This window comes from Eucalyptus grandis, chromosome 8, assembly GCF_016545825.1.
Source record: "Eucalyptus grandis isolate ANBG69807.140 chromosome 8, ASM1654582v1, whole genome shotgun sequence".
Classification (NCBI taxonomy): Eukaryota; Viridiplantae; Streptophyta; class Magnoliopsida; order Myrtales; family Myrtaceae; genus Eucalyptus; species Eucalyptus grandis.
In genome coordinates, this window is record NC_052619.1 from 64,795,741 (window position 1) to 64,807,447 (window position 11,707).

At 37.9% G+C, this 11,707-nt stretch overlaps 1 protein-coding gene across 1 annotated transcript; it reads left to right on the top strand.

The window, feature by feature from the left end:
* The first annotated feature begins 3,130 nt into the window (after positions 1 to 3,130).
* On the top strand, positions 3,131 to 5,125 carry LOC104414701 (salicylate carboxymethyltransferase). Its single transcript, XM_039300240.1, has 3 exons — positions 3,131 to 3,547; positions 3,693 to 3,947; positions 4,615 to 5,125. The coding sequence occupies exons 1-3, from the start codon at positions 3,131 to 3,133 to the stop codon at positions 4,972 to 4,974; spliced, it is 1,032 nt and encodes a 343-aa protein (XP_039156174.1). The 3' UTR covers positions 4,975 to 5,125.
* The last annotated feature ends 6,582 nt before the right edge of the window (positions 5,126 to 11,707 follow it).

Here is an 11,707-nt window from a genome sequence, read left to right on the forward strand (position 1 = left end):
GAAGGCGAGCCTCGCCCGGCGACGGCGAGGCCGCCGTCGCCCGGCAAGGCGAGGCTCGGTCTCGCCCAGCCATGGCGAGGTCGAGCCTCGCCCGGTGGCCGGCGAGGCTGACCTCGCCGGCCCTCGCTCTGCCCGGCCGGCGCGCGGCAGGGAAGAAGAAGATAGGAAGAAAAAAGAAGAAGAAGAAAAAAAAAATTATTAAAAAATCGTTCGCCGGCCGGCCAGCGTTCACGTCGGTCTTGGCGGTCGGCCAATTTTGGCCGGATGGACTGAATTGGCACAATTGTAAAGGTTTAGGACTAAATTGGCCAAAAAAAGTTTAGGACTGAATTGGCACAATTACAATAGGTTTAGGAATTTTTTGGTAATTCTCCCGACCAATCATAGATACACAATCCTTCTATTATTTATTAGGACCCTTTAGTTTTTTCATAGGATGCACGTTTTGAATTTTGAAAGTGCCTCAACAATTTTTTTGTATTTTTTAAACCTAATTTTAAGAGCATTGATTTATAAAACTCATGAAAAATAGAAACATCTTTTAAGTTCAACCTCGCGCATGGCAATATGGCACGTATCTAGGCTTGTACTGTGTATGGAGAAGCACAACCTTACCCAAGTATCACATGTATTTTGTCTTTGTCTATCCTTTATTTGAAAGTAATAAGAATTCCTGTCCAGGTGATTGAGAGATCCCCCACCAAGTGGACATGTTCGTGCAAACTCATGCCCATGCATGTTGAGAAAATATTGAGTGTAACTAAAGTAGCCACCTCAACAATGCATAAGTCCATTCTACGTGTCGCTCACGGGCCCACTTTTCAAGAAACCCGAATCCCCTCTCTCTCCCTTTCATTTCTCTCTCTCTTCTTCACCGTTTCTTTGTCCTTTGTTTTTCTTTTTTTTTTTTCTCGCTCATTGGCCTGTGGCCAGCGACCAGCCACAAATGAGGGCCGGCAAGGGTGTCGTGGCCCTCGCCGTACCAACCCTCACCTATGGCCGGCGAGGGTCGGTTTCATCAAATTCGGCGAGGGCTCAACCCTCGTGACCAAGGCAAGGGTTGCCCTCCAAATTAGATGAAAGCAATGACGGCCACGAATGAGGGTTAGCATGCTCAGGATTATTTTGTCCATGGCTGGTCACTACAATCGAGCGGCATCCATGGCCTTATTAGGCAAAAAAAAAAACACACACACACACAAAAAGAAAAGAAAAGAAAGCAATGATGAAGAAGAGAGAGACAAGGTGTCTGAAAACAGAGAAGTGAAAGCGAGTAGAAAGAGAGAGAGAGAACGGGCCCACAAGAATTTTAAATGTTTCTGACTTGTGGGCCCAAGTACAATATGTGTCATAAGATAAATGAACTAATATTTTGCTGAGTTGGCTACAATTTAGATATTCAATATTTTCTCCATGCATGTTTCACACTTGAACTGGGCTCAAGTTACAGTGAATGCGACGCATTGAAACGAAGTACTTCAAAACTCTCCATAAATAGAAGAGCCTCAAACCCATTCAGATGCAAGCCAAATAGACTCTAAGAGAGAGAGAGAGATGGAATTCACACGACAATTCCCCATGAAAGGAGGAATGGGAGAAACAAGTTATGCTAACAACTCATTACTTCAGGTAATCCTCTCATTGTTCTATTGTGGGCACATATTTGTCTTAATGAAAATAGGATGACATCGAAAAATACTTTCGAGAATTTATTTTTCAGGGAGACGATACCACTTTTCCTCATTCTTAAAGATTGATTAAATCACTGAGGTTTGCTCCAGTGGTCACCTTTAGGGGGGGATGGGAAGTTTGAATCATCACTTTCTCAGAGGAATTAAGTAAGGACAATTAGTTTTAAGTATGAATTTCGACTTTCACGTCCTACAAAGAGACAAGACAAAAGTCCGAAATGAGTTGAAAATTAGAGTAGGACTAACGAGAAAAAAAAAGATTTATGACTATACACCCTTTTGTGATAATACCCTACAATATGATTGTTCATTTTGTAACAAACTAGGTTCTTTTTGTTTACCAAAATTTGAAATTATATATGTGAAAGACACCATTTTACCACGCCCTATTAGACCATATCACTTATCGATCTAAAATTTAAATGATGTCCCTAATTTGTAGACAAATTTTTTAATTAACAAAGTATCTCTTGAAGAATGTACACTCGAGAGTATATAAAAGAATTAGATCTTGTAAAACCATCGCAACATGGGACAAATGATGTTTGATTTGGATAGAATGCACAAGAAAAAAATACCAAAAATATTCAAAACCTATTACATTTAATAATTTCAAACATAAACTTTCAATTTGACCAATTTAGTCATAAAACTTTTGATAATTTGCCAATTTAATCATTCAAACCAAATTTAATTGAGACATGAACACCAACTGTCCTACGTGATACAACTAACCCTTACGTTGATAGCTTTTTATAAAAAAATTCTTCTCTTTTTCTTTTTTTCTTTTTTTTTTTTTAAAATTCTTCTCTTTTTTCTTTTTCATTTCTAAGCCTGGCAAATGCCACAAACACTTTCAAGGTCGCTGAGAGCTTCATGGCTCACGCTCGGTCTAGGTGAGGACTGCAACCTTGACCCACACCTAGTGGCCAATTAGGTCATCAACCCTTACCCAGGGTCGGTGAGGGATGACCGGTTAACTAACTTCATATAAAAGAAAAAATAAAAACTATAAAAGGTTTAGAAATTTTTATAAAAATTATAAAAATTGTCACGTAAATGTGGACCGTTTTATGTGACACTATCGATGCCTACCTCAGTAATTTTCTGACCAAAATGGGTTGAAATGAGTAAATTGGCAAACCATCTAAAGTTTTGGACTAAATGAGTTAAATTAAATGGTTTTTAACTGAACTGGCACAAATTCAATTAATTTAGGATTTTTTTGGTAATTTTCCTGAATGCACAGAGTTTGCAATCTTCAATCGTTCTCTATTAACTACTCATTTATTTTAATCGAGAAGATATGTTCGAACAGTGTAGGGTAAACATGACAATTGTGATTTATTTCTCCGCAGATGCAAAAACTAAGATATAAACCTTTTCTCTTTATATTGAGTCAATGCTCTCTTTTCCTTTTCATAGAGAAAGGTATATCGATGACAAAGCCTATAACAGAGGCAGCCATCACAGCTTTCTTCTCCACTATCGCCGCTACCATCCCGGCAAGCCTCACCATCGCAGACTTGGGCTGTTCCTGCGGCGCCAACAGTCTCTTCGCTGTGTCTGAGATCATAAGCATCATGATTGATCTCTGCAATGCGAAGAAGCACGAGCTACCGGAGTTCCAAGTGTTCTTGAATGATCTCCCGGGGAATGACTTCAACACCCTCTTCAGCAGCTTCTTGCCGAGATTCCAAGAGAAGCTAAGTGAGCAAATGAAGAGCAAGTATGGAGCATCAGCGGCGTTGGCATGCTTCTTCAATGGCGTTCCCGGTTCGTTCTACGGGAGATTGTTCGCTCAGGAGAGTCTGCACTTCATTCATTCTTCGTACAGCCTTCATTGGCTGTCTCAGGTAAATTTTTTGGCCCATAGTTTCATTTGCTAATAAACTCATTCATACTCTCTCTCTCTCTCTCTCTCTCTCTCTCTCTCTCTCTCTCTCTCTCTCTCTCTCTCTCTCTCTCTCTCTCTCTCTCTCTCTCTCTCTCTCTCTCTAGGTTCCAAGAGAGCTAGAGGAAAACAAAGGCAACATATCCATGTCAAGATCAAGCCCTCCGAGTGTGCTCAGGGCATATTATGAGCAATTCCAAAGGGACTTCTCAACTTTCTTGGAGTGTCGTGGGCAAGAGTTGGTAATGGAAGGGCGTATGGTTTTGACCCTCCACGGTCGAAGAAGCGACGATCCTTCAAGCGAAGAGTATCGGGGACTTTGGGAGCTCTTAGCTATTGATCTCAATGAGATGGTCACCGAAGTAAGCAAATTAAAAAGATCAAAGCAGTACTTGAATAGTCGCCGACACTTTAGTATTGAGTTGGTTTTTCTTATTACCTGTAGTAAAAATTGTATCATACTTCCGTTGACCCTGGTGAATTTTCTTAGTCCTCTAGGAGTATCTTTTGATTTCGCACTCCGAGACCAATCATAACCATAATTAGATAACAAAAAACAATGAGAGTAATGGTGGTTACGGTTAATGATTATTCCTGATTTTACTGTAGCTAAAGCACCTGTTAAATGAGCTCTAGCAATAATTTTCGCATGAATTCTTTGAAAGAAAGCAATAGTGCACTTTGGATACCCTACATATTTAATCCGATTTCTCTTCCTTATGAATGTATTCGGCAAAATCAGAGTACGCAAGTAAAAATTATTAGGTATTTTAATTAAGTGCACACTCGTTCCCTATTAGGCATGGTGTAAAAAATGGAATGCACATTTACATACTAGGAAACAACAAATATCAGCAATATGCAATAGTTGCACAGCCAATTACATAAACATGTACCTACGGCTTCTTCTTCTTTTTTTTGGGTCAAAGTAACTATGACTTTTATTAGGATATTAGACTGGCAACTTATTGCAATTGTTTCTTATTTTCGGTAGAAAGATCCAACATACTAAGTTTGTTGCTGACGTAGGGACTCATAGAAGAAGAGAAACTCCACTCCTTCAACGTCCCTTATTACACACCCTCACCAAAAGAACTACGCCAGGAGGTCGAAAAGCAAGGGTCATTCTCAATCGATTGCTTGGAAATGTTTGAAGTGAATCATGATGTAATTGAGACCGATTTCGACCCTAATGTTGTCTTAGAGGAAGTGGTAGACAAAATAGTCGGGTGCCTAAGAGCTATAGCCGAGCCCTTGCTCATTCATCACTTTGGTGAAGAGATCATTAATGAGGTTTTCAAGAGGTTTAGGGCTAAACTCGGCAACCGTTTTTCCAAGGAAAAGATTCCATTGGTCAGCATCATCATTTCGCTGAAGAAAATTACCTAAATATATCACAAAATCTCACAAATAAATTCATTACAGATGTATGTACTTCTGTAGTGAAGTTGAAATAAGAGTGTCATAAGTGTGTTTAATATAGCTCTAAAGTGTGGCCGTTTATGTATTACTTCTAATGTCGTATCTCGATTAAAGAAAATGCAAGAGACTTGCGCGTTTGCTCTTTTGGGGGGTCAAAAGAGACTTGCAAGTCGAAGGGCTTGACATTTGGATTTTATTTCAAGGATTTTTCTTTCGTATATTCCCTATAATGCGTCGGTCCAATTGAGCGAATTTGGTGTTTTGTTGATTTATTTATGTCAGGAAAATAAGACAGAAAAGCTAAATGAAGTAAAATATTCATCCAGAGATGTCTGAATGAATAAACACGAATTCCTCAAAACCGAAATTAGAAACTCAACTGGAAGAGCTTCACAATAACGTCAACGAAACATAGGAAAGGTTTTAGTCCAATATAATATAGAGGGTTATACCATCAAATTAGTTTTAAAAAGAAAACTAATTTAAAGGGACATACATTGTTAATCATTGTGATTTGAAATTACAATTCGCATTCACAAAATCAATTGAAAGGAAAAGGACTTAAAAGAATATCTGTTACACAAGTGAGAAATCTAAACATGCCAAAATAATGAAGCCATCTACATTCTAAGAAATTGGAAGTATGAATAAATTAAAAGAAGGAAGTTGCTATGACAATACAAAACACCATGCAGAGGGCTATTCAACAATCGCACCCAGAATCTAACATTTCGTAACGCAGAGGTGGAACTTACGTATATCCAAAGTCTCTCAAGGAACGGTCAAATCTAGTCTCTTCTTCCTGCTCTTTTACTTTATATATGAAAACAATGGAAACATAGACATCAATTTTTTAATAAGAAACTACACTCTTGCTATTGAAGTTCATTCGTAACCAAAGCACACATGAGTAACCAGTCGAGGTCTTTAAGAGTCTCTCAAAAACCAATTTCCTTATTATAAATTGTCCTGAATATACGTAGTTTGTTATATATAATTTCGGCAAGATATCGTGACGTACATATAAAATTTAAGTAAAGAGATTCCTTTTGTCATAAATGAGTACAAAACGTCATAAAACAAACAAAAAAAAAGAACTTAGTCACCTAAAGCGAGTATAATTTACAATCTTTGTTGAGTTAGAACATGAAAACACTTTGCATATTTTTCCCTTTGAGCTTCCATTACCCCCAAATTTGCAACCTTCTCTTTACATGTGTTGTCATGGTCTCCAACATGCCTTTTCATTCCAACATATAGAAACATTTTAGGATGGCTTCTGGACTATCCATGCCACATACGGGTCACATCGTGATTCAGTTTAGTCATGGCCAAATAACTGTGACAATAACTATTGTGCGATGGTAGTTTCCTCACATTTATTTGAATTCATATAACCATTATTGCACATGATTTATATTTAAATAGCATTTCTTTCTTTGGCTGAAACAAAAATCTCGTTCAAAGTAAGCAACAAGAGTTGGATTGCAAGGGGCATCAATCGAAGAGGCGTGGGTGATATCAACTTGACATAAACTCCTAATTATCAAAGGCAAACTCAAAGGGGAAAGTTTGTAACGGTCCCAAAATTTCAATTATACAATTGTCTTTGTAAGCTTAAATGTTTGTGATCGTGAGAGAAATACCAAAAGAGTAATTTTGTGAGATAGTGTGATCTACCACTAAGTATTTACACTCAAAGTTGTAATCTCTTGTTGATTGCATAGTTGAATCCAGACAAGAAAGTTATTAGCGTGGGAAAGTTAATGTATGCTTAATCTAAGCTGAACCACTATAAATTATGTGTTCTTATTATCTTCATGAAACTCCTTTACTTTGTTTGTAGTTTGGTTTATAGTTAAAGTCTGAATTTGCTTAAAGTTTGTTATTCTTCAGACTCAGATTCAAAAGCAAAATATTTTACAATGTTTTGCGAAAAATTTTCTTCACACTTATTCATCCTCTCTAGGTGTTCATATTAGCATTTTCGTACCTAACACACAGGACACGCTATCGCAAACTATAATTTTTGCAAGAAAAGGTAACGAAATCAGCATACTTTCGAAACAAGAACGACCAAATGGAGAAGGGCACTAACCAGACGATTAAGAGTCAATTCCAAACTGCTAGACATGAAACCGGTTGACCCATCAATAAAACCTTCCTATTCAAGAATCCTAATATCTTCGTCGCTGCCGCTCCCAAAAGAAGTGGCTCTCACGGTCTCGGCCATGTGCCCTCGACTCAAGACTCCACCTTTCCCATGAGCAAGGACGCTCGCGCCAAACCCACCATGGCGGATTGATCTCAAGCGGCGGAAATCGAACACCAAAGTGGGATTCTGCCTCAAAGGTTTGATCTTTGACGAAGGAGACCACTTGAGTAAAGCGCTAAAACTCGGCTGGTGGACAGTAGTCACGAAGCAAAACCAGCTGCCATCATTTCCAAGATACTGGGCTGGCAGTCGTCGAGAGGCCAGTGCAGCAGAGCTAGGATCAGGCTGGGGGGTGTTTCCAAATTTGGTTACAAATTCCCCGTGGTTAACCCTTCCATTTTATTTATGTGGAACGGGGGCTCTGATAAGCACGGCCTTTGTTTAAGGTCCTTAGACTGGACAAGGGCATCTTGGGTTAATGTGGGAGCAAAGAAACGGGGGCAGCATATGAGTAGTTGAGGCCAAAATTAATCGACACGTCGGAATCCTAAAGTTTCTTTCTCTTGTGGTGGAATTTTCTCTATTTTTTTTCCTTCTTAAAGAGAGCGGATTAATGCCTTTCGGCGATTGGCTACCGAGAGAGAAATTCAAAGTGAAGAATCTTGAATGCGATGCAAAACCTAAACGTCGTTTTCAAAGAGGGATCGAGGTGTCCTTTTTGTTCTTTTGTGTTTTTCGTGGAGGTGAAAAAGACAATGAGAGTCATTCATCGACTCAGCTCCAAATTGCCATTGCACTGGTTCAATACTATCACCTGATAAAATGAGCAGTTAAATAGTTGATCTTGAACCTAAGCTATCATAATTGATTCCTCAGTTTTTAAAACTTATCTTGCATACCTTAAAACCTATCATGCGGTGCCTGAAACCTCTCAATCGGGTGGGAATTGGTCAATTTCTTCTTCTTTTCTTGTTTCAATTTTTTCTTCCTTTCCTTTTTTTGTTTCATTTTTAGTTAAGCTAAATGAAAATGAATGCAATAACAAAAATTCACATTTGTCAATAGTAACAATTCATAAAAGATGGACATGTAAAATGAAATAAACGATAATAAGTTCAAAACACGTAACATAAAATCTAAATTATAGAACTTCAGTCCTCAATTTTTCACAAAAAATCCCCCCAAATTCTAACCACCTAAAATAAAAAGAAACAACAAACATAGTTAATTACATAATGATAATAGTTTTAAATTAAAATTACTATTAATTAAACTAGAATAGTTATTTAAAGACCTCACCACATGTTGAAACATAAATTTTGGCGACCCAGTCATTTATTCATAGAAAATTAGGGATTAATTTTTAAGCCCTAAAAAATATTAATTGCATAGCATATAATTTTAGGTGTATTTATTTATTATTATCGCATTTGCATTGGACCGGTGACGGATGGATTTGACTTGATTGTTTGGAGCTCGTTATTTTCTGATGACCAAAAATTAAAAAAATTGGTGATTTGATATTTTTGGTGATATGACAGAGAATTTTTTTTGTATATTCATGCAATCTATTCATATATCCTCGGAAATGGCAAGTGTGACAAGGAGATATTACAAGCTTATCTTTGAAAAATCAGTGGAGAATATTCATTTTTTGCAGTCCAATGTGGAAAGATACAAAGGAAATCAAACAAGGCTAGAAGAGATGTCGAAATATTGCATTCGGGAGGTGATCTTTATGTATCTTGATATGAAAAAGGAAATGGAATTTTACAAAAGCTTTAGTCCCTTGCCCATCCCTTCCCTTTGTTAAGCCATTGACTAAGCCCACATTACAGTCTCCATTAAAGACTATCAAATTGGTAAAGTGGTACTGCTTGCAAGAATAATCAGGCCCTTATTGGTATGATGATAGTGAGATTAAGTGATTATCCTAAAATAGCCCTTCTGAATGAGAGTGAGTGAAAGTCCTTTCTAATTGAAGGTCTCTCATTTAGTATTCTTAAGAAATCCATGTCATTGTCTTGAACGACAATTCTCTTTTGTGGAAATTTGTGTGATGCAAATATGGTAAAGTCATTATGCATAAACTTTAATTGAATTGATGAAAACCTCACTAAGCTTTGAAATATGCATTTTAAAGTAGCTTAGATTCTCTACCTCTTTGATGAATGCATGCCGGTTTTTGCTCTAATCATGTTTGACAAATAATATTTCGTTGAAGATTGAGTAATACCTGACGTTCAAGTTGCTCCCTGAAGCCTCGAGATTCAGCGTGCTTTTATAGCTTGATGTCTCTTTTAATTGACTTGGCATGCTTTCATAGCCCAGAGTTTCTTTATATTGACATGGCGTGCTTTTGTAGCCTGAAGCTATTTTCATTGACCCAACGTGCTTCCGTAGCCTAGTGTTCTTTTCATCGACTCGGCGTGCTTCTATAGCCTGATATCCCTTTATATTGACCCGGTGTGCTTTCGTAACTTGGAGTTCCTTTCATTGACTCGACATGTTTTCATAGCCTGATGTCTCTCTAAATTGACATGGTGTGCTCTTGTAGCCCGAAGCTCTTGACCTGACGTACTTTCGTAGCTTAGAGTCGTTTGTATCGACATGACGTGCTTTTGTAGCCTATAGTCCCCCTATCAAATCGGCGTACTTCCGTAGCCCAGAATTTCTTTCCATTGGTCTAGCAAGTCTTCGTAGCCCAAAGTCACCTCAATAATTTGGCGAGCTTCTATAGCTCAGAGTCTCTTGCACGGTGGGCTTTTGCAGCTCGTGATTTACAAAATTTCTCCGTATTCAAGTTTACTTTCTCAAATCCTTAAGAGGTGAGAGGTCTTCACGGATTAACCTTCTTTTCTCTCCTATGACTAAGTTCCAAGAGACATATCTCCAAGAATCGTAGATATTGTCGCAAGTATATCTCTACCCATACTCTAAATACTAGTTATTATGCAGGTATTCTCTCTCAAGTGCATCGACACTTGACTCGATCAAGCTGTCTCCCAAAATTTTTTCTCCAGATTCAGTCTGATTAAGGCGATTGAAGAAAGGTTTGGGTCATGATCAAATGATTCATGTCGCAATGCTAGGCGATCGAAGAAAGGTTCGAGTCCTCAAGTAAAACCTTATTTTAGGCGATCAGAAAGGTACGGGTCTTAGATAACATTTGTTGCTATAACAGGTGATCGTAGAAAGGTACGGGTCCTGGAAAAGTAGTTTCCCCATTTAGGCGACCGTAGAAAGGTACGAGTCTTGGAAAGTGATTTCCCATTTAGGCGATCATAGAATGGTACCGGTCCTAGACAATGTTTGTTTCTCTAACAAGCAACCATAGAAAGGTATGGGTCTTGGAAAAGCTATTTCTCATTCAGGCAACCGTAGAAAGATCTTGGAAAAGTAATTTTTCATCAAGGCGACCGAAGAAAGTTTCAGATTCCAGACAACCAAATACTGCCATATTGGGCGACCGTAAAAAGGTATGGGTCTTAGAAAACAATTTCCTTACAAATCCTTATTATTATTTTGGGCGAGCGTAGGAAGGTACGGGTCGTGGACATGTAACTCCAACTATTTTGAATTATTCTACCATCCTTGAAGGTAAGTTATTCCAGATAGGTCTCTTTATCGTTTGCATTATCATTTCCATGCATCATATAAATTGCATTTCAAAATGGAATTCATTTTCTAACAAGAAAAAGAAAAAGAAAAATCATTTAGTACATGTGCATAATCAAAATTTATGTCTCAATTTGTCTTTGAAGGCAACCTCTATGAACTCACATTCAAAGAGGGGCAGCTATTGATACCTAAATTTTAGCGACCCAATCATTTATTCATAGAAAATTAGGGATTAATTTTTAAGCCCTTAAAAAATTAATTGCATAACATATAATTTTAGGAGTATTTATTTATTATTATTGCATTTGCATTGGATCAAAGACGGATGGATTTGACTTGATTGTTCGGAGCCCGTTATTTTTATTTATTTATTTTTTTTGATGACCCAGGAAATCCCAAAAGCTGACAGCCGGCGGGAAGAACCTGGGGCTGATGTAAGCTAGCCACCACACTCACGCCAGCGGTTAAGTCACCAAGTAACGCCGCTGGGATTCGAACTTGGCATATTTCGTGGGAGGCACAAAGCTCAAGCCAACTACGCCACCGCAGTGGGTGGTTTAATTTCGGAGCCCGTTATTTTCTTATGACTAAAAATTAAAAAATTGGCGATTTGATATTTTTGGTGATATGATGGAGGATTTTTTTTTTTGTGGGTATATTCATGCAATCTATTCATATATCTTCGGAAATGGCAGGTGTGATAAAGAGATATTACGAGCTCATCTTTGAAAAATTGGCAGAGATTATTCATTTTTTGTAGTCAAATGTGGAAAGATACAAAGGAAATCAAACAAGGCTAGAAGAGATGTCGAAATATTGCATTCAGGAGGTGATCTTTACGTATCTTGATATGAAAAAGGAAATGAAATTTTACAAAAGCTTCAGTCCCTTGCCTATAAATTGGCTTGAATACGGATGAAACAA